The sequence below is a fragment of the Sciurus vulgaris genome (assembly GCF_902686455.1).
Source record: "Sciurus vulgaris genome assembly, chromosome: 16".
Classification (NCBI taxonomy): Eukaryota; Metazoa; Chordata; class Mammalia; order Rodentia; family Sciuridae; genus Sciurus; species Sciurus vulgaris.
In genome coordinates this window covers 16,530,097-16,553,634 of record NC_136477.1, presented here as the reverse complement: position 1 = coordinate 16,553,634, position 23,538 = coordinate 16,530,097, and the positions used below count along the sequence as shown (strand labels likewise).

Sequence of the window (23,538 nt, the reverse complement as noted above, 5' to 3'; positions counted from 1 at the left end):
CCACAGGCCACCGCGCTCCGGAGAGCAGAGCGCCCCGGATCACAATCGCGGGGCGTCATGGGAGCGGTAGTTCCAGGGCGTGTCCGGCGTGCCCTGCCTCCGGGGACCAAAGTGCTTTGGGGTCACAATCGCTAGGTGTGACGGAAGATGTAGTTTTGAGGCCACGGCTCCGGCTCGCTGCAGAGACCGCTGGGAGGAAAGGGGCGGGCACGAGGCGGAGCGCCGCGCATGCCCCATGGCACGGGCTCGCGTCCTGATCTGCGCCGTCTGCGTGCTGCGAGTGGCGCTGGCCACGGTCTACTTCCAGGAGGAGTTTCTGGACGGAGGTGAAGGGGCGATGCCCGTGGCGGCGGGGCCGTAAGCGCCCCCGGGCCTGCCAGTGGCTGCGCGGTCGGCGGTGGCACCCCCGGAGGGCCCCGGCCCCCTGCCCTCGACCCCCGTTACGCACTTTCCGCTCTCACAAGTGTTGTTTCCCCCCACAGAGCGCTGGAGAAACCGATGGGTGCAGTCCACCAACGATTCCCAATTCGGGCACTTTAGAGTGTCGTCGGGGAAGTTCTATGGTCACAAAGAGAAAGACAAAGGTTAGTGTAGAGTCAGGAGGAAACAACCGTGTTTGACCACAGCGACCTTTCAAGGCAGATGCGCAGAAAGGACACCCCACAAGAAGGACGTCCTTGCCGCCTTGCCTTGGTTATTTTTGTTTGTCCTTATTTTCATTCTTGCCCTAGTCTCCCAGCTTCATAAGCATTAGTCTGAACAGTTTGGAGAGCAGGGCCTTGTTCCACGGAGGGGAAAAGAGGAGAGGAGACTTCCTTTTTTTTTTTTTTTTTTTTTTTTAAATTCTGGGCAAGCAGTTGTTTTGTTTTGATTTGGTACCAGGCATTGAACCCAGGGGCGCTTAACCCCTGAGCCATATCCCAGCCCTTTTTTACATTTTATATAAAGACAGGGTCTGACTGAGTTGGTAACCTTGCTAAGTTGCTGAGGCTGGCTTTGAACTTGAGATCCTCCTGTCTCAGCCTCCGGAGTGGCACTTCTTGCATTTTTATTTTCACATTAAGAAAAAGAAAAAAAGACTGGGGTTGTAGCTCAGGGTAGAGCACTTGCCTGGTATGTGTGAGACTCTGGGTTAGATCCTCAGCACCACAGGGAAAAAAGTAATTACAATAAAGGTATTGTTTTTGTCTACAACTAAAAAAAAAAAGAAAAAAAATGGAGGTAAAAGTTATCTGCTGTCAAGCGTGCACATCGAAGGATAACAGCACCACAAATTAGGTCTCAGTTCTAACACCTGTACATCCAGGTCAAGGTCTGAATTCCAACACCTGTATATCCAGGTCAAGGTCTGGAACATATTTTCAGACCCCCACCGAACCTCCAGCAATCAGGTTCTCATATCCAAGGGAATCCTCTATTTTGACTTTTTCTTTTCTTTTTGCTTTTCCTTTTTTATTTTGAGACAGGACCTCTTTAAATTTCCCAGACTGACCTCAAACTTGTGATCTTCCTGTCTTAGCCTCCCCAGTAGCTAGAATTACCAGTTGGGCACCACCACAGCTGGCTTATTTTGGCTTTTTCTCATATACAATGGCCAAAGGTGGATGAACTACAGATGTTTTGTCAACTTCTTTTGTACAGTCACTGAGTTGAGAATAGCTTTTACATTTTTTAGTTGGTAGGGCAAAAAAAAAAAAAAAAAGAAAAGGGAATAATATTTTCTCACTTGTAAAAATGAGGTAAATTTGAATGGAATTACATGAAAGTTGGGCAACACTAAAGTTTTACAGAAACAGCCACATCCATGTTTCTATATTGTCATATAATAGCCCAGAGATGGAACCACAAGCGCTTCACCGCTGAGCCACGTCCCCAGCCCTTCTTAGTTTTTCTTTTTTCTTTTTTTTCTTTTTTTTTTCTGCACAGAGCTGGGGATTGAACCCAGGGCCTTGTGCTTAGTTTTTATTTTGAGACAGGGTCTTGCAAAGTTGCTGAGGCTGGCTTCAAACTTGCTATCCTTCAGCCTCCGTCTCCGGAGTCTGTGGATTATAGGTGTGCACCACCATGCTGACTTTCACTGGCCCTTTTAGGCTCAGGGATTGAGTGGCCCACAAGGTCTAAAATACTTCTTACTGGACATACAGAAGACTTTTGCCAACTTCAGTTTTTGTTCTTGTGTCATGGGGATGGAAACCAGGGCCTTGCATGTGCTGGCAAGTGCTCTGTTACCACATCCCCAGACCACGACCCCTGATTTAGATGTGGTTTCCCTCTGCACCACCATCCGGGTAACCTCTGTGTCGGCCGTATTAGCCTAGGATACCCTGAGTCCTGCATCCTCTGGCTTTGGATCATATCTGCATTGTTTTATAAGATAAATGTTGACCCCAATAGTCAATAAAAACTCTAGCTGTGTGCCAAAAGTGGAGTAAAAATAAACAGGCTATTCCATGAAACTTGTTGAAGGACAGGACTTTCCACTTGGAGTTGTTTGGGTACCCCCAACACACACACTGTTTGTCCTTCCTCCAATTTGGATTCCTGAGATTCTTTGCAGTATTTTCACTTCTTCAACACGGTATCTACTAAGAGCAGACATGAACAAGATGCTGGGGAGACTGATTAATACTGAGTCTTCCCAGTGGTCCCCTGGGACCATGATTTAAAAGCCATAAGTGAAAAGATGAGTCTAATTTAGACAGAGATGGAAAGTGGTGACAAGACACAGTAGAGATGGAGAACCAGGTGTGGGGGGTCCTCCCGCCACATCCCGCATGGAGGAGAAAAGGGTTGACTGCTGGAGGAGGATGTTGGCGGTTTTTTTAATCTGTTACCCAAAAAAACATCTACTCAATAAACACACAAGAGCCAATACTCTTTGTGAGAGGGGGCATGACAGGTCCGACCATACCAGCTCTGGCCTCACAACAACAACTCCCCCAACTCTCCTTTATTTATAGACAGGTAAAGGGGGCAAGGACCGGGAGGAGCTTCTTCTGTGATGCTGTGATGGACAGGATAGGGTGGAGTTAGGGAAGCCATCCTCTTAGGGGGAAAGTTCCAGAAGGAGACAGGGAACCACTCCCATGCAGCCCCACATGCTTCCCTGCAGTTCCTAGAAGCCAGGTCTCTGGGTCCCATGGCTCAACCTAGGCTGATTCTGCTAACTCAGGACGGCTTCCCACACTAGAGGCTTTCAGAATTTCCTTGCTGGTTGGGGGAGGGAAGGATGGAGAAGAGAGATGTAGTGAAAAGTTGGCTGTGAGTTAAGACTTGGACCTATGAATACAGAATACCAAGTTAATTGATGATCACATAGGCTGGGTTACAACAGGAACATCTGTCTCAGGTTGTCAGATAAACTCCAATATAAGAAAAGAATTGGCTGGGGAGATAGCTCAGTTGGTAGAGTGCTTGCCTCACATGCATAAGGCCCTGAGTTCAATCTCCAGAACAACAACAACAAAAAAGTCTGAATGACTATTTAAAAAAAAGAAAGAAAGAAAGAAAAGAATTTAGGGCAGGGCGCGCACCTGTAATCCCAGTGTCTTAGGAGGCTGAGGCGGGAGGATCACAAATTCAAGGCTGGCCTCAGCAACTTAGTGAGAGCCAGTTTCAAAATAAAAAATAAAAAGAACTGGGGATATAGCTTAAGGGTAAAGCACCCCTGAGTTCAATCCCCAATATCAAAACAGAAAGGAAAAAAAATAAATGAATTTGGGGCTGGAGGTGTAGCTCAGGGGTTGCGGAGCCCTTGCCTAGCTGCCTAGCCTGTGCTCTGGATTCCAGCCCCAGCACTGCACACACACACACACAAAAAAAAAACAGCAACGACAAATGATTGATAGGAGAATAATGGGAGGCAGTGGCATGTGCCTGTGATCGATACAGGGGAGGCCGAGGCAGGGGGACCTCAAGCTGGGGATATCGCTCTTGTCTCACATTCGTGAGGCCCTGGGTTCTAGCCTCAGCACCCCCAAAAGAGAATAATGGTGTCCTCATGAAAGAGCTGACTTGCAAATGACAGGTGAGGGGCAGCAGGCTCTTTCCCACACATCTGCGCGCTGTCGGTCATGTTCACGTCATCTGTTGCATTTCTGAGCTGTTTCGAGATGAGTGATGAGAATCAAGAAGAATCAAAAAGTGCTTCTTTTTGTTTTTCAGTCAGCTGCTACCCTGTATTCCTGTTCCTTAGAAGGTAGAGGGGAAAAATTAACCTTTATCCATGATTAGATTGTGTATGTCATTTAGACACAGACGTTAGAGGTGGAACTGGGGATGTGGCTCAGTGGCAGAGGGCCTGCTCAGCATACACAGACCCTAGGTTCCATCCCCAGCACCAAAAGAAGAAAAAAATAAATACCACAGCAATGATGTATAAAGCACAGAAACATCTGGTGTGTGAAATTCAAGTTTTGTGCAAGCAGAGAACCTGTCAGTGATGTGTCCCTAGCAGGCTGTCATTGTGTTGTAGGTAGCAGCTCACAGTAAATAGAACCTTCACGATCGTGGGTAGAGAAAGGACATCTGCTAACATCCGTGCTTTACTGAACGCAGTGTCGTTCCTAACCCTTCACCACTTTCTGTTGAAAGGTCTGCAGACTACTCAGAATGGCCGATTCTACGCCATCTCTGCCCGCTTCAAACCGTTCAGCAATAAAGGGAAGACTCTGGTCATTCAGTACACAGTGAAACACGAGCAGAAGATGGACTGCGGCGGGGGCTACATTAAGGTCTTCCCTGCAGACTTGGATCAGAAGAACCTGAATGGGAAATCGCAGTACTACATCATGTTTGGTAAGTGGAGACAGCAAAACACAAACATCACTGACTTTCCGACTTTGCTGTTGTACCTAAGGTGGGAGCAGTGAGTATAGTCGACCCAAGGTTTTCAGCACTAATACAGAGGGGGTTTCCCTAATCTAAAAATCCAAAATGCTTTGAAATCTAAAACATTTTATGTTTTGTGGCCCTGGGGATGGAACCCAGGAGCGCATGCTTGGTAGGCAGGTACTCTGCCACTGAGCCACTGAAGCGTCCCCAGCCATGAAACTTTGTGAGCGCTTATATGACACTTAAAAAGTTTGGGGTTAACTGGGCGTGGTGGCACACACCTGTAATCCCAGAGGCTCTGGAGGCTGAGGCAAGGAAGATTGAGGTTCGAAGCCAGCCTCAGCAACTTAGTGAGGCTGTAAGCAACCTAGCAAGACCCTGCTCTAAACGAAACATAAAAAAAGGTTGGGGAAGTGGCTCGGTGGTTAGGCACCCCTCGGTTCAGTCCCTGGTACCAAAAATAAAGAAATAAATAAAAGTATGGGATTTCTGATTTCAAATTTTTGTACTCCCTAAGTTGGGAAATTGATAAAAATGTTCCCCAAATCAATAAAACCTTGATATTTCAAACACCTCTAGCTCCAAGCATTTGCAGGTAAGAGATGCTCAACTTGTATTATAAACATTGTACGTTCTTTTGAACTTCTGAAAAACCTATTTATTAAGCATTAATGTCACTCTCATATTTTGAGTAGATCAGGAAACAGTAACCCTCGGCCACGGGCTGAATTGACCCACTGCCTGTGTTCGTATGACCTGTGAACTAAGAATGATTTTTACACTTTTAGATGGTTGGAAAAAATCAAAACAAGAGTTCTATTCTGTGACACACGAAAATTATATGAAATTTTCATTTCGGGCTCCACAGATGACATCTATTTTTTCGGTTCCAGGGATAGAACCACCCAGGGGTCTTAACCACTGAGCCATTCCCAGCCCTTTTTATTATTTTTTTAATCTTGAGACAGATCTTACTAGGTTGTTTATAGTCTCACTAAGTTGCTGAGGCTGGCTTTGAACTTGTGATCCTCCAGCCTCAGCCTCCCCAGCCTCTGGGTTTACAGGTGCGGCCACCACACCTCACTCCACAGATGAAATCTCACGGAAACCCAGCCTGGCTCTGTTAACTTGACATGTTGCCTGTGGCTTTCAGTCAGAGTCCAGTGACTATGACACATGGCCCACAAAGCCGAAAATACTTACTACCTGGCCCTTTACAAAAAAGGCTTGTAAACCTCTGGAATGTATTAACTGCCTACTGATATCATGGGTATTTGGATTAAAATTTGTGCTAGAACTAGGCAATGACCACTTTGGGCCACAGGAGATAGACATTACTTTTAGTCTGTGGATTCAGAAAGTTTTCAGAGTGAATATACATCTTTTTTTTTGGTGGTACTGAGAACAGCACCCAGGGTCTTAATGCATGCTGGGCAAGCACTTCGCCACTGCACCAGTGAACTGCACCCCCAGCCCTTTTTTAAATTTTGAGAGAGAGTCTCACTAAATTGGCCTTGAACTTGCAATCTTCCTGCCTCAGCTTCCTGAGTCACTGGTATTACAGGTGTGTGCCACCACACCTGGCTTGGGTTTCTTTTATTTTTTAATTTATCATGATCAGAATCTGGCTTCTGACAGTTATGCTGTTCTTATGTTTCTGCTGATCATAATGCTATTTAGAATCAGTCTCAGAAGTAGAAAGACTGGCTATTCTTTCTGTTTTATTGGGTGTTAGGTATTAGGGTATTTTCTCGATGTAGATAGAATACCCCCTCCCAAGTCATCTGAGAGAGCACTGACTTGTCTGAGGTGACAGCATTATATAACTATAAGGTTTCCACTGACCTATCGATTCCTGACTCTGCCCAGAGTTCTCTCTACTCTATCATGCCTCACATTTTGTTCTTCAGTTTAAAATCTGGAGTAGAAAAAGTGGTATTTTTATTTTTAAAAAAAATTAAGTTGGGGGCTGGGCATGGTGGCACACACCTGTCATCCCAGCTACTTGGGAGGCTGAGGCAGGAAGATCGCAAGTTCGAGGCTAGTATCTGACATTTAGCAAGGCCCTGTTTCAAAATAAAAAATAAAAAAGGGCGAGGATGTAGCTCAGTGGTAGAGAGCCCTTAGGTTTAATTCCCAATACTGAAAAAAAGGAAGAGAGGAAGGGAGAGAGGGAGGAAGGAAGGAAGGAATCAAGCTGGGGTGTAACTCCGTGGTCGGGCACGTGCCTGCTAGCATGCATGAGACCCTGAGCAGCATCTCCCGTACTGCAAAGAAAGAAAATAAGAAATGTCTCAGTTTTCGTTATGTATTATTCTCTTAAAACAGGATAGCAGAGCTGTCTGGGGAAAAAAATGCCTGTTGAATTAGATGGTTTTACAAATACTTGCTTTTTAGGTTTGGTAAACAAAATAGAAATATTTACCAAAATACCACTCTTAACTATAGATAGCATATGTTTGCCACACATGCATTGTGAAGCAGCATAATTAGAGTAAAAGATGAAAACAGGTTGGGGTGGGGGTGCAGCTCCATGGTAGAGAACTTTCCTAGCATCAGCAAAGCCCTAGGTTCCATCCCCAGCACCACAGAATAAATAAAATAAAATTTCTGGATTATTTTTGTTTTTAACTTGAAATTGGTTCCCTCAAACCCATGCTCTCTTGCACTGCTGGCCTGCTCACTCAGCCCTAGCCCTTGCTTTGCCAAGTGCTGATGTTGAGGAAGAAGAGGAGGAAGTACATTCTGTGGGTCCTCGCCAGAGACTTTCAATTTGCAGTCTCAGGTTATGCATAAAACCCCAGAAGACTGGTGAACACAGCCCCTGTTTTGCCAATAAAAAGTCTGATTAAACTATGTGCCCAAGCCGGGCACAGTGACCCACACCTGTAATCTCAGTAGCTCGGGAGGCTGAGGCAGGAGGATCCAAGTTCAAAGCCAGCCTCAGCAATTTAGTAAGGCCCTAAGCAACTCAGCAAGACCCTGTCTCTAAATAAAAAAGATTTTATAAAGGGCTGGGGATGTAGCTCAGTGGTGAAGCCCCTGAGTTCAATCCCTGGTACAAAAAAAAACACAAAAAAACAAAAATCAGAAAAAAAAACAAACTACTTACCCAGAATTAGATCACCCCAAGCTTATGTCTATTGCATTTCCTTATGCAAATCAATTACATGCTTAAATATTTTATTATTGCCATTATTGCCATTCATGGAGAATGTACAGATTTCCCAGCCCGCGTGTTAGCTTCATTAAATATTCAAAGTGTGCAGGTTGTTAGGGATAGGAAGGGAAATGCTAACTCATTGTGAAAGGAAAATATATGCACATCTCAATCCTGAGGAGCCAGCTTTCATCCAAATAGTTCACATGCCATAGCTTTTGTTTAAAAAATTGAACTGAAATGTCTACCAGGGATGACAGAAAAGGAAGTTTTGTAAACACATGTCCTTTGAATGCAGCTGGGAGATAGACCTAGTGTACTTTGTCTATCCCACAGGTCACTATTTCCAAGTTTGATGTAGCTTATACTTCTGGTCAGTTGATAACATTCTATTTGTTTAGTTTTTGCTGTTTGGTGCTAGGGTAGAGCCCAGGGCCTGGCACATGCTGAGCATGCCCTCTACCACTAAGCCACACCAACAGCCCCCAAATTGATGACATTCTTAAAGTCAATACAGGCAGCCTGGATCACTAGGATTTATTCTGGAATTTTATCCCTACAAGTTCACAAGAAAAGCTAAAGTACAATCTATTTGTAAAGAAATCTACTTGTGTTTACAGTGGATCTTCCTAGCAGAATCCCTAGGGGTGGGTGCCGGGGTCAGTAAATGTGGTAGAATTCTATCTAAGACAGAAAAATCCAGATGTCTTAGAACATTCTAAGGCTTAATCTGTAAAACCAAAGCAGGATAATTGTAAAGAACCTCAGAAATTTTGGTGAATTTTCCAGATACCCCCTATAAACTTTATCATATTCAGAACTCCAATGTCTTATCTGGCCCCATCTCAGAGAATTCATTTCCTTAGTGACTGAATTTTTTCCCCCCACTGGGGATGGAACCCAGGGCCTCCAGCAAGTTAGGCAAGCATCCTTATTCTGTAGATCAGGACACAAGGGCAGGCAAGGCTGGGTCGTTGCCAGATGTTTCAACACGGTGAAGGAGCGCTGGGAGGAGACTGGAGCTCTGGAACCTGCTCACCGCCCCCCCACCGCCCACCAGCCCCAGGTGCAAGGTCAGAACTTCACGCCAGGGGGCTCGGGAGCAGCTCAGTGGGACAGCACTTGCCTCTCAAGCATGGGGCCCTGGGTTCCATTCCAGCTCCTAAAGAAAAAGAACTTCAGACGAAGGCCCAGACTAAGGCCGCGGGCAGGGGACACTGCTGGACTGTTCACCTGCCTTCACTTCTGTGCTGGTTTGTCCTTGAGATCAAGGTGGCTTTGATGGCCAGAGAAAGAGACCTGACTGGGAGAAGGTGGTCATTACCCAAAGGTCTTCCCATGAGCATCTGATTATTCCTGGACCTGTGAATTTCCTGTGCCTCGTATATTTAAGGAGAAAGGTTGGGGGTTATTCTACGGTGAATCATTAGATGAGAATATTGAGACCTAATTTTTTTTTTTGTAGGACCCGATATTTGTGGATTCGATATCAAGAAAGTCCACGTTATTCTGCATTTCAAGAATCAGTATCATTCAAACAAGAAATCAATCAGGTGTAAGGTAAATGCCCGCACATTCAGGTGATCGTGTTGACTTTTTTCTTCCTTCACTTTTGTCTTTGCTTTGAGATGGGGTCTTGCTGTGCTGCCCAGGCTGGTCCTGAACTCCTGGGCTAGGGTGACTGGGTGACCCCCTGGCCGACAGGCAAGTGCCCCTGTGCTCAACTTCTGTCATCTCTTGCCTGATGATAAGTTTAGAGAAAAGAGTTTGATCTTTCAGTATTTCAGAGCCAGGGAAGGGTCTTGACAAGTATGCCTCTTGTCCCTGGTTTCTAGTAGGGTGGCCCTTTAGTGACACAGGTCTACTTTGGTTTGTTTTCTGAAGTTTTTGCCCAGCAGGAGGGCTCTCTCCTCTGTGATTTGTGACATCATTTGTCATTTACCCCATGAGGGTTACAGTAGGGTAGTCACTGGATATTCTAGCCATATCCGTTATCATTAAAGAATGAAGTATTCAAGATGAAGAACATTCTGGAGAAATTAGGTAATCTTCAAAATCGCAGAACATTTGAAATGGGAATATTTTCAAAATGAAATCATACTTTCTTGCCTTTTTGCCCAGGGATTCCTGTGAAGATGACACTCTGTGTCTTTGGGCCCTCATCAGAACTCGGCCATATGCTGAGTTATGGGCTCTGGTGGGGACTCAGACCTGTGTGGGTACTCACATGCGACCAGTGGCTGCCAGTGACCCAGAGCAGGGCTCCTGAGAGGCAGTTTGCGTTAGGTCTCTGAGCATGGGCTTGTGAAGAGAAAGGACCCTCTGTCCTCCCCACCCTCTGTCCTCCCCACCCTCTGTATTGAATATACACATCAGGAAGCAGGGACTGTCCCCTGGGGCATTCTAGCACCTGGTACTCACCATGAAAGTGGGCAGGAGGCACAGAGGTTTTTCAGTGTCATTGACTCCTGGAGGGGAGGTGGCTATAGTCATTTTTTATCCAATCCCAACCCCTCGGGAGCAGATGGCCTCTTCACAGAACCCTGGAGACTGGAGGGTCCTCTCTGGGGTTTCTTCCATGGCCGGGGTGGGTTCTCCTGTACACCGTGCTTTGTCACACACCCCTCCTGGAGGGGCACGGCAACTCACACTCCAAGCCTCCTCTCTCCCTGGTTCAGTTCAGCTGAACACCAGGGGTTCAGGGAGTGACTGAGAAAAGGCTCCAAAGTCCAGCCTGGAACATGCCAAGGAGCTCATTCTGTAGAGAGGAAAGGATATGGTCACCTTGGGTCATAAAGCCCACATGGTCCTGAGTTGGCATCCATAGACCAAAGGCTCCCCGAGACATGTTCTGCTGCAGGGCTGTTGAAGTAGCCTCCATGCATGGCAGCTAGTTGGCATGATGGTCTCAGGGAAGAACACTGTCATATTCACAGGGCTTTGGTTGGTTCTGTGACATTGTGACACTGTGGAAAGGTCCAGAACCCCACTAGCAGGCAATGCTCAGTCCTCCAGGGTTTTCAAGGAGGGAATCTGATCTTCCTGTTAGTTGGCTTTGCATCACTCTAACAAAGTACCTGAGATGACCAACTTAAGAGAAAAGGTTTGTTTTGGCTCACGGTTTTGGTGGTTCGTTGGGTCCATGGTTGGTTGGCTTTGTTGCTTCTGGGCTTGTGCATCATGGCAAAGGCAGCCCATTAACCTTGTGGCTGAGAATGAAAAAAGAGAAAAAAAAATCCCTGGTGTCCCCTTTCTAGGACACAGCTTCCATGACCTAACTTCCTCCCACAGCCCCTGCCTCTTAAAGATTCTACTACCCTCCGGAAAGCACCCCAGGCTGGCGACCAAGCCTTTAACAGGGCCTTTGTGGACCCTTATCCGAACCATAGCCGGAGCCATGTTCTGTGCGCAGAGGGGAACACCACACGGGAGAGGCTAGGGAGGGAGGGAGGAGGTGTTCTGCGGAAGCCAGAAGCGGGCCGGTCCGCAGGGTGCCCCTCCCTTTTTATGTTGATTTCATTTTTTGGCAGTACTGGGGCTAGAACCCAGGCCTGTCACATGCTGGGCGAGTGCTCCACTGCTGAGCTTCACCCGACCCCAGGATCCCACTTTACGGACCCATCTTCCAGAGCTCTCCAGGTCTCTCGGTGCCTTCCGAGCTTGCCTAGATCTGCTAAACTGTGTTTAGAGCTGCGCTGAAGCAGCACAGGTGTCACTGTGGCCCCCTTTCCCTACACTGGCAGGTTGACGGCTTCACTCACCTCTACGCCCTGATCTTAAGACCAGACCTTTCTTATGACGTGAAAGTTGACGGTCAATCCATCGAGTCCGGCAGCATCGAGTACGACTGGAACTTAACCTCGCTTAGGAAGACGGAAGAGTCTTCACCAAATTCTAAGGACTGGGATCAGGCAAAAGATGGCAAAGCCCAGGTATGGATTTTTCCTGAGCAACTCTGGGAAGCGTTCGAGTCGTGCAAGGGGAGTTTGGAAGTGCCTCGCTACCAACGATGGTCTCTTAACGATTACCACTCTCCCCCGGGGTACAGGCCCCTGAGACCAGCCACACAGCTGCATATTTCAGCAGATTACAAGAGAGCCTTAGGACATTTCAGACAGAAGCGAGTGGGATTGGTTTCTTTAACCAGGGCTCTTATGCTGAGATGGAACTCCGGACCTTGAACGTGCTAAGTGCTGCTCTACCACTGAGCCCCATCCCAGCCCTAACCAATGTTTTCTTAATAAAAGGATAATTACTTATTAAAATCGTCATATATGGGGTGGGGGATGTAGCTCAGCGGTAGCATATTTGCTTAACATGCATGGGCCCTGAATTCCATCCCTAGTACCCCCCCCACAATCTTCATATTTCTGTTATCTTGAGAAAACATTGTTGTACAAGACTTTTATGCCTTTTTTTTTTTTTTTTTTTTTTTTGATACTAGGGATTGAACTCAAGGGTGCCTAACCACTGAGCCACATCCCCAGCCCTTTTGATCTTTTATTTTGAAGTGAGGGTCTCACTGAGTTGCTTAGGATCTCACTAAGTTGCTGAGGCTGGCTTTGAACTTGTAATCCTCCTGTCTCAGCCTCCAGTTGCTGGGATTACAGGCATATGCCACCATGCCATTTCTATGATTTTTTTATAAATGATTATCTGAATATTGGTTAATCCGGTATTTTGGATTAACACATTTTCTAATTCAATTGTTTATTCAATACCTACTAAGCTGTGTGTGTGTGTGTGTGTGTGTGTGTGTGTGTGTGTTTATACAGTTCACCCTCTATACCTATAGGTTTTGTATGCTTGGCTTCACCAACTCTGAATCAAAATGCTAGCAAAAAATTTCATCTGTATTGAATGTGTCTGTAAACAATATAACAACTATAGATACATCACTTACAGTGTATTAGGTAGAGGCGATTTCAAGTACACAGGAGCATGCATGTAGGTTTTATGCAAATACTATATCATCTTACAGAAGGAACTTGAACATACATAGATTGTGGTGTCTGAGATGGGGTCTTAGAACTGTCCTCTGTAGATATCTTGGGATGACTGTATGTGTTTGTGTGTGTGTGTGTATTAGTTTGGTCAACTGTTACAAAGTACTCTAAACTGGATAGCTTATAAACAATAGAAATTTATTTCTGACAGTTTTAGATGTCGGAAGACCAAGCAGGGTGCCAGCATGGTTAGTTTCTGGTGAGGGCTCTCTTCCAGATTAGAGATGGCCAGCTTCCTGCTGTACCCTCACATGAGGGTGAGAGAGCTCTCTGGGGTCACTTTTACAAAAGCACTAATCCCATTCATGAAGATTTTGCCTTCATGACCTGTTCATCTCCCATATTAGTCAGTTTCCTATTACTATAACAAAATACTTGTGATAATCAACTTAAAAAGAGGAAAGATTTGAGACCCTATCTCTAAATGAATTCTAAAAAGGCTGGGGATGTAGCTTGGTGATAGAGCACTTCCCTAACATCTGGAAGGCCCTGGGGATGCTCTGCACTGAAGAAAGGAGGAATGGCGGAGGTCTATTTGGGGCCAGTTTTGGAGGTTTCTTAGCCCCTTGCTTTCGGGTCTGTGGTGAGGCAGCCCGTCATGGCTGGAGCACATGTTGGAGGATGTCCTTACCTCATGGCTGGAAGCAAAAGAAAAGAAGGGAAAGGCTAGGCTCCTACTGTCCCCTTCAAGGGCACACCCCCTTGACCAGAGGACCTCCCAGTAGGCCCCACCTCTGAAGTGTCTCACCATCACCTAGGAGTGCCACAGACTGGGGACAGAGCCATTAGCATGTGGGCCTTTTGGGGGATACTTATCCAACCATGGCACCTCCCCAAGGCCCAACTCCTCGCGTCTTCACGTTGGGACTTCCAGGGAGCCGCCCGCGTTCTGCGCCTTGCAGGGCGTGTGTGCCAAGGACTCAATAGTGTAGCTGCTTTTTTCTGCTACTCAGAAGTCCTCTGATAAACCTTGGAGCATTTTATAGCAGTCCTTTTTCTGGAACACTCCATGTACGACCACGACACAGAAGACGACTTACCTTGAGTGGCGTAGCTTGGTGGCCTCTCCCCCATCATCACATTTTGCCCCACCACTTCACATCTGGTTGTGATTTGGGGTTTCGCACTGCTGGAATTCTGTGGAGGGGTGGGGCAGGAAACTTGGCCATGTGTTTTTGTCCGAAGGCCTAGGTAGGATCTAGAACACTGAGCACTTGGCTCTTTGACAACTGAGTTAGGAGAGGGGACATTGGGGCAGGGGTTGGGGCCCGCCCCGCCTGCTGGTTTCTAGGAGTTTCCTTTCTCAGGCTGGGGCGGAGCTCAGAGGTGGAGCACTTGCCTGGTACTGGGGAGGCCCTGGGTTCCCTCCCTAGCAACCCCTCCCCAGTTTTTAATTTTTCTTCCGTTTCTTGAATCTGAGCATCTGACTGGTTTTCTGTTTTCCTTCCATGACCTGGAAGGACTGGGAGAAGCACTTTCTGGATGCCAGCGCCAGTAAGCCAAGCGACTGGAACAGCGAGCTGGATGGGGACTGGCGGGCGTCCATGCTCCAGAAGCCGCCCTACCAGGTGCGCGGTGCCTTCCTGCAATGTCTTGGGACACACTCTGGCTGCCCCTTCCCCCTCCTGTGCCATCCGGACCACCCATGTGATTTACTGTTGCAGGATGGCCTGAAACCAGAGGGAATCGATAAAGATATTTGGCTTCACCAGAAAATGAAAAATACCAACTATTTGACCGAGTTCGACCTCTCGGAATTCGAGAACATTGGTGCCATTGGACTGGAGCTCTGGCAGGTCACTCATTCTGAATTTGCTTTAGTTCCATATCTCTGAACTCTAGCTTGGCCTCCTTCATCTGCCCACGAGCTTTTTATGGGATACTTAACTAGGTGCTAGGTTCCCAGCGCTGGGGAGACAGCTGGGGTTCCCCCACGCCTGTCGCCTCGGAACGCCCCTCCCATGCTTGGAACTCGACTGCGTGGAGCTGGTCCAGGCCTGGGACTCTGCATTCCCAGCACGTTCCCGGACTACTGGCATGGCGGGCCCACCTGTACCTCCAGCAGTTCTGTTCTGGGGCAGCCCTCCCCAGCGGCAATGGCTGTTCTATCACTGGGGAGTTTTCCAAAGTCCCCGTTCATATCCCTGGGGTGAGGCCCAGGGATAAAGAGGTTTTCAACTCTTTTTTTTTTTTTTTTTGATGCTGGGTTGGAACCCAGAGCCTCATGCACATTAAGTACGTGCTCCACCACTGAGTCTCACCTGCCCCATGGGGCGGTGTCGCACCCCTACTGTGGAGCGCTGAGCAGTGTTCCAGTTCTGAACTAAATGCAGCCGCTTCTCTATGGAAAATTGTCACATATGTGACCTCAGTAGTGAAGACGTCACTTCATCTGCAGGTGAGATCCGGAACCATCTTTGATAACTTCCTGATCACAGACGATGAAGAGTACGCTGAGAATTTTGCCAAGGCCACCTGGGGCAAAACCAAGGTGAGTTGGGTCCACACAATGAGCTTTGATCATTCTTTTTTTTCAACAACTTTGTTCTGAAGTCTATTATTTAGGAAAGAGTTTGATACATTTCACTAGTGGACACAGAAAGTCACCAGCCCTGTCCAGCCCCCACATCCTCCTGGCCAGCACTCACCCCGAGGGCCAACGCTGTTCCATCACCATGTCCATTTGACCTCTTCTTGAAATTCCAGAGAATGGAACCACCTGAGTCACTTGCCCATTTCTGTGACAAACGTCAGAGGCAACCCACTGATAGAGGGAGAAGGTCCATTGAGAGGGACACGTTTGGAGGTTTTAGTCCTTAATCAGTTGGTCCTGTTGCTCTGGGGCCATGAGGCAGCACATGGTGTCTGGAAAGCTGGAGAGCAAGCCACTTACCTCAGGGTGAGCCAGAGAGCAAACCAGAGGGAGAGAAAGAGGCCATTCCACCCACCCTTCCAGGGCACACCCAGCAACCCCAGCCCTCCTGTCTACTCGCCCCATCTCCTGCAGTCTCCACCCCCTCCTGGTGGCACCCAGGGCAGGACCTTTAATGCGTGGGTCTGTGGGGGACACACAAAATTCAGACCGTGGCAGGAGCCACCCACTGTTTACCTTTGTAGGCAGTGTCATGAGATTCAGTCACATTAGGGTGTGTAGCAACCGCTCTTGCTTGCTTTACTGGTGAGACTGGGTATTGAACCCAGGTGTTCTACCACTTAGCTACGTCCTGCGCCATTCATTCATTCATTCATTCATTCATTCACACATCTGTACTGGGGATTGAACTAAGGGTGCTTAACCACTGAGACACTTTTTTTGAGACAGGGTTCACTAAGCTGCTTCGGGCCTCACTATGTTGCCGAGACTGCGATCCTTTTCTCTCAGCCTCCCAATTACTGGGATTACAGGCATGTGCCACTGCACCTGGCTTGCTTTTTCATTTTTGAGACAGGGTCTTGCCAAATTGCCAAGGCTGGCCTTGAACCTGTGATCCTCCTGTCTCCGCCTCCTGGGTCGCTGGGATCACAGGTGTGTGCCACCGCCTGCACGACAGATAGCTCGTCCTTACTCTGTGAATATTCCACAGTGCATGTGCTCATTCTCCGTTGATGCAGCTCTGGGTTGCTTCCAGTTTGGGGCCTTATAAAGACTCTGAGCGTTCTTGTATTAGAGACGCCCCTCTTAATACAGGACAGCTTCCAAGGGCTGGTGGGTAGTACTGGCCCAGGTATACTGTTTTCCCCTCTACATGTAAAGTTTTAGTTGATAAATCAGGGACAGTCAGATGAATAACAATAACTAATGATAAAATAGAACTAGTATAACACTATACTGCAATAATAGCAATTTAAAAGTTGTGTGTTATTTATGGAATTTTTCATGTAGTATTTTTTGAACCATTTTGATTGTGGGCAAGTGAAATCTTGGATGAGGGGTGACTCCTGTGTGTGTGTTTCTTAGTGGACACGTGTCCAGGAGTAGAAATGCTGGGCCACGTGGTCCTACAGTTCAGATCTCAAATGTCCCCCAAAGACCCATATATGAAGACCTGGTCCCCAGCCTGTGGTGCTGTTGGGGGATGGTGAAAATTCAGGAGGTAGGGCCTTAAGAAGTAAGCTGGGTCATCGGGGACGTATCCTCAAAGGGGATATTGGGAAGCTGGCCCCTTCCTCTTTATCCCTTTGCTCCCTGGCTGCCATGAGATGAGAACTTCCTCGCCATGTGTGCCTCACAGACCCAAAGGCAATGGGGCCAAGTGATCAGGGACTGAAACCATGAGCCCAAATAAACCTTTTCTCCTCATAAGTTGGTTATCTCAGGTATTTTGTCACAGTGATTGAAAGCAGACTGACACAAATGGTTTGATGTAGCCAAACAATTTTCAATGCAGTTACCCTATTTTCTGTTCCTTTCTGCAGTGGGTGAGAGTTGCAGCTGTGCCACATCTGTGACAGTAGCTGGTATTGTTAATTGTTGTTAAGTCAGATTTATTGAGGTATAATTTACCAATTGCGAAATTCACCCTTTTTAGGCATACAATTCTGAATTTGGACCAATACTTATAATTCTGAAACCACCACCAAAATGTCAAGAGATGGACTAGGTTCATCACCCCAGAAGGTGTCATTGGGTCCTTTTTAGTCAACTCCTCACCACCCAGGCATCTGTCCTGTGGTTTGCCTTTTCCAGAATGTTGTGTAAGTGCATGGTTGGTGAGGCTGCTGCATATCCAGCAACTCACGTTGGCTACGCGTGCACTCTACCACTGAGCCACACTTGTGCCCCAGGAGCTGCTTCTTTAACCTAGTACCAGATGTCTGGGACGTGTACATGCTGCTGCTCAGTCAGTAGGTAGCTGCTCTTATCACCGAGGAGTTTGTTTGTTTACTAGCTTGGATCGTTCCCGGGCTTTGTCAGCACGCAGCTACTAGCCTTCCATTACTATGACAAAATGATGGAGACAGTTTAAAAAAGGGACTTACTTTGCTCACAGTTTTAGAGGTTTCAGTCTGTGACTGGTTGGCCCTGTTTTTGTGAAGTCTGTAGCGAAGCAACGTGTCACAGCAGGAGTGTGTGACCAAGAAAGCTCTTTGCCCTTGTGACCAGGAGTGAAACATGAAAGAACAAAGGGTTGGAGTCCCTTGACCCCTTCAGGGGCACATCCCCAGTGACCAGGAATCCTCCTGCGAGACGCCACACCTCCAAGTTTCCACCACCTCCCAAGAGCACCAAGCTGGGGACCACGCCTTAAACACGGGCCTTGGGGACATTACAGATCCAAACCATAGTTATGGACAGGCTGCTGTAAATGTTTGCTTATAGTATTTTCGTAGACATATGCTTTCATTTCTTTGGGGTAAATACCCAGCAGTGGGTGGCTAGGTCACATAGGTGTAGCCGGAATCCTAAGGAACTGCCGGGCTCTTTCCAGACGGCAGCTCCACCGTGCAGGCCTCCTGGTCTCACTTCCTCCCCAGCCCTGGGAACCACGGCTTCTACTGGTGCTGTGATGTCTCGCTCTGGCTTCATTTGCACTTCCCTGATGACGAGGGAAGGTGAGCCTTGTTTCACAGCTTCTGTGGCCATTTGGAAGCCCTCTTGTGGAAGGCCTGTGTGGACACACAGGCTTCCAGCCGCTGTGGTGGTGCCCACTTGTAGTCCTGGCTATGCAGGAAGGTCACTTGAGCCCGGGAGTTTGAGGCCAGCCTGGGCAACAGGACAAGACACGGTCTCTTTATAAAAAATAATAAGGGGTTGGCCTTGTAGCTCAGTGGTAGAGCGCTTGTCTGGCATGTGTGAGGCACTGGGTTCAAGTCTCAGCACCATATATAAATAAAGGAGCAGAATAAAGGCCTATCAACATCTAAAAAAATAAAATGAAGTGAAATCCAGGACTTAGTTTTGCAGGGTGAGGCCAACAGCAGGAGATGAATGCCATTAGAAAGACAGCTTTTGTTACAGTTATACCAGGAGAGCCCACAATGACACACAGGGCACACAGGGCACCAGGGTCAGTCAGGAGGCAGAGGGGTGTGTGGAAAACTTGGGCAGGAACCCTTCTTGTGGTTTCCACAGGAAGAAGCAGGTATATGACTGTAAGCAGGCTCTGGATGGACGACAGTAAATTGTTTCAGTGGGCTTTGGGGTATAGTGGTTATCCCTAGTTGTCTGGTATCTGATTCCCTGTGATGAGAACAGGGAATAATGGCCCAGAGAGTAAGAGCTCAATTAGAGGAGGTAGTTGAGGTGTGGGTTTTGGATTGTTTAGGTTGCATAGGAAAGACATTGTCTCAGACCATTTTCTGTTACCATAGCAAAATACCTGAGTCTGGATTACTTATAAAGAAAAGAAGTTTATTTAGTTCACAGTTTTGGAGACTGAAAATCCCGAGATTGGCTGCTCCATATGTTTGGCTGCTAGTGAGGGCCCCCCTGGCTGGGTTACAATATGGCAGAGAAATGGAAAAAGAACTGATCATGTGCAGAAGGAACTGAGTGTATAGGATGGATTTTCTTTAAAACAATCCAGACTTGTGAGGACTAATTTACTTTGCAAGACTAATATTAACCCCTTCTAGAGTTGGTGCCCTCATGACTTAGTTACCTTCTACTAGGACCTGCTTTCTCGTTTTTGTTTGTTTGTTTGTTTGTTTGTTTGTTTTTCCCCAGTAGCAGTGATTAAACCCAAGGGGATTGAACGACTAAGCTATATCCCCAGGCATTCTTATTTTAATTTTGATGTAGGGTCTTGTTAAGTTTCCCTAAGTTGCTGAGGCTGGCCTCAAACTTGCAATCTTCCTGTCTCAGTCTTCTGGGTCACTGGGATTATGGGTGTTCCCCTACACACAGTCTTAACCAAGGATGGAACCCTGGGGTGCTTAACCACTGAGCCACATCCCCAGAAACGACCCCCTGTTTTGTTTTTTTTTTTTATATTTCACTTTGGGACAGTCTTGCTAAGTTGCTTAGGGCCTCACTCAGTTTTGAACTCATGATCCTCCTGCCTTAGCCTCCTGAACCCCTAGGATCACAGGCGAGCACCAGTGTGCCAGGCAGGGAATCTTCTTGATGTATCTGTACCTTGTTCACCTTCCTGTTCCTTCCGCATGTCGGAATTTTCCTGTTTAGACTCTGGGGCTTCTGTTTGTCACTGACAGTGCTCGGAAAGACAAAAAGCTGGGTGCGTTGGTTCCTCTGGCCGCCCTCATGCATGTCCACAGACCGACTGGGTCACGACAGAAATGTATTCCCCCGCGGTTCTGGAGGCCAGAAGTCCAAAACCAGGATCAGTGGGCTGAAATGAAGGCAGCCACAGGGCTGTGCTGGCTCCGAATGCTCTAGGGGCAGGTCCTTCCTTGCCTCTTCCAGCTTCTGGTGGCTCCACATGTCCCTGCTGGGTGGCTCATTGCTCTAATCGGCCTCAGATTTCACCCGGCCTTCTCTTCTTGTCCCTGTGCATTGAATCTCTTGACCCCCTCTTCTGAGGATACCTGTGAGTGGATATAGGGTCTGAAAGCTAGAGTGCTGTGGTTGTTAAATGGCCTCACAGGCCCCTGTGTTAAAGGCATGGTCGCCGGCCTGTGGTGCTGTTGGGAGGGAGGGAGTTAGGTTTTTGGGGATGTGCCCTTGAAGGGGGTAGTGGGACTCTGGCCTCTTCCTCCCTTCTTGCTACCTGGCTGCCAGGAGTGGAGAAGTCTCCTCTGCTGCACGCTCCCTGCCGTGATGTGCTGCTTGCCCCAGGCCCAGAGGTGGCAAGGTCAAGCCGCCATGGACTGCACCTCTGAAATCTGAGCCACAGCAAGCCTTTCCAACAACCCTTTTCCCACATAAGGTAACATTTGTAGGTTCCGGGGATTAGGATTTATTTTTTGTGTGGTACTGGGGACAGGACCTGGGGCCTCTATGTGCTAGGCAAGTGCTCTAGAACTAGCCACCCCCTGAGGAGGACTGCCATCTTTAGGGGCTCTTTTTAAGCTGACCCTAGGTTGGCACAGAAGCTTCTGGAAGGCAGGGACAGACTGAGTACTGACATGCATTTGGCCTACCCCTGGGCTCCCAGTAAGCATAATCCATGACCACGGGGGTCTTTGCTTTTGTGTTTCTCCAGGGTCCAGAAAGGGAGATGGATGCCATACTGGCCAAGGAAGAAGTGAAAAAAGCCCGCGAGGAAGACGAGGAGCTCCTGTCAGGGAGGTTTCCTGGGGGTGAGAATCATTTCAATAGATATTTCAAGCGGGACGAACTTTAGTCATCCCTGTTATGTAAACATGACTGATGAAAACCTTGTTTCTGCTTTAATCTACTTTTAAAAGTTCACTTGGCAATTGTTCCACCTTTCTTTAAAAAATCTTTCATGCTTCTTGGTGGGGTCAGTTACATTTTCCCCCACGGCCCCCATGCGCCATGAAGTTCCCCCTCTAAGATCTGAGTGCTGGAAACCAGAGGCCAGCAGGAATCTGGCCAAAGACATAACACTCTTTTTTTTTTTTTTAATTAAATTTTTAAAAAATTTTTTACAGACTGCATTTTGATTCATTGTACACACATGGGGTACAACTTTTCATTTCTATGGTTGTACACAATGTAGATTCACACCATTCATGTAATCATACGTATATATAGGGTAATACTGTTTCATTCTAATATCCTTCTGTCCCCCGCCCCCACCCACCCCATGTTCCTCTACACCATCCAAATTCCTTCATTCTTCCCCCTGCCACCCCACCTCATTATATATTGCCATGCACTTATCAGAGAAAACATTCGGCCTTTGGTTTTTTGGGCTTGGCCTATTTCACTTAGCATGATATTCTCCAACTTCACCCATTTACCAGCAAATGCCATAATTTTATTCTTCTTTATGGTCGAGTAATATTCCATTGTGTATATATACCACAGTTTCTTTATCCATTCATCAATTGAAGGGCATCTTGGTTGGTTCCACAATCTAGCTATTGTGAATTGAGCTGCTATGAACATTGATGTGGCTGCATCACTGTAGTATGCTGATTTTAAGTCCTTTGGGTATAAACTGAGGAGTTGGGTAGCTGGGTCAGATGGTGGTTCCATTCCAAGCTTTCTGAGGAATCTCCACACTGCTTTCCAGAGTGACTGCACCAATTTGCAACTTCACCAGCAATGTATGAGTGTGCCTTTTTCCCCACAACCACGCCAACACTTATTATTGCTTGTGTTCTTGATGATAGCCATTCTAATTGGAGTTAGATGAAATCTTAGGGTGGTTTTAATTTGCATTACTCTAATTACTAGGGATGATGAGCTTTTTTTCATATATTTGTTGATCACCTGCATATCTTCTGTGAAGTGTCTGCCCAGTTCCTTAGCCCATTTATTGATGGGTTCTTTGTATTTTGGGTGTAAAGTTTTGTAAGTTCTTTATAAACTTTGGAGATTAATGCTCTCTCTGAGGTGTATGTGGATTTTCTCCCACTCTGTAGGCTCTCTTTTCACATTATTGATTGTTTCCTGTGCTGAGAAAAAGCTTTTTAGTTCAAATCTATCCCATTTATTGATTGTTGCTTTTATTTCTTGTGCTATGGGGATCTTGTTAAGGAAATCTGGTCCTAAGCCAGACGTGATGGAGATTCGGGCCTACTTTTTCTTCTATTTGGTGAAGGGTCTTCTGACCTAATTCCTAGATCCTTGATTCACTTTCAGTTGAGTTTTGTACAGGGTGAGAGATAGGGGTTTAGTTTCATTTTACTGCATATGGATTTCCAGTTTTGCCAGCACCATTTGTTGAAGAGACTGTCTTTTCTCCATTGTAAGTTTTTGGCCCCTTTGTCTAGTATGAGATAACTGTATTTATGTGGGTATGTATCCATGTCTTCTATCTGATACCACTGGTCTGTGTATCCTGGTGCCAAATATCATGCCATTTTTGTTACTATTGCTCTATAGTAGTGTTTAAGGTGTGGTATAGTGATACCTCCTGCAGCACTCTTTCTGCTCAGGATTGCTTTGACTATTCTGGGTCTTTTGTTCTTCCAGATGAATTTCATGATTGCTTTTTCTGTTTCTATGAGAAATGTCATAGGAATTTTAATTGGAATTGCATTAAATCTGTTTAGCACCTTTGGGAGAATGACCATTTTGATGATATTAATTCTGCCTATCCAAGAACATGGGAGATCTTTCCATCTTCTAAGGTCTTCCTCAATTTCTTTCTTTAATGTTCTGTAGTTTTCATTGTAGAGATCTTTCACCTCTTTGGTTAGATTGATTCCCAAGTATTTTATTTTTTTGAGGCTATTCTGAACGGAGTTGTTTTCCTCATTTTCCTTTCAGATGTTTCATCACTTATGAATAAAAATGCTTTATATTGATGCGTGTTGATTTTATATCCTGCTATTTTTCTTAATTCATTTATGAGGTGTAGAAGTTTTCTGGTGGAGTTTTTTGGATCCTCTAAATATAGAATCATGTCATCTGCAAATAGTGACAGCTTGAGTTCTTTTCCTGTTCATATCCCTTTAATTTCTTTGGTCTGTCTCATTGCTCTGGCTAGTATTTCAAGGACG

At 46.6% G+C, this 23,538-nt stretch overlaps 1 protein-coding gene across 1 annotated transcript; it reads left to right on the top strand.

Annotated features, from left to right (window-relative positions):
• Positions 1-106: 106 nt before the first annotated feature.
• CALR3 (calreticulin 3) lies at positions 107-21,634 on the top strand. The gene is made up of 9 exons (XM_079114992.1): positions 107-326; positions 483-584; positions 4,594-4,797; positions 9,459-9,553; positions 11,737-11,925; positions 14,460-14,567; positions 14,664-14,795; positions 15,398-15,490; positions 21,105-21,634. The coding sequence occupies exons 1-9, from the start codon at positions 236-238 to the stop codon at positions 21,243-21,245; spliced, it is 1,155 nt and encodes a 384-aa protein (XP_078971118.1). The 5' UTR covers positions 107-235; the 3' UTR covers positions 21,246-21,634.
• The last annotated feature ends 1,904 nt before the right edge of the window (positions 21,635-23,538 follow it).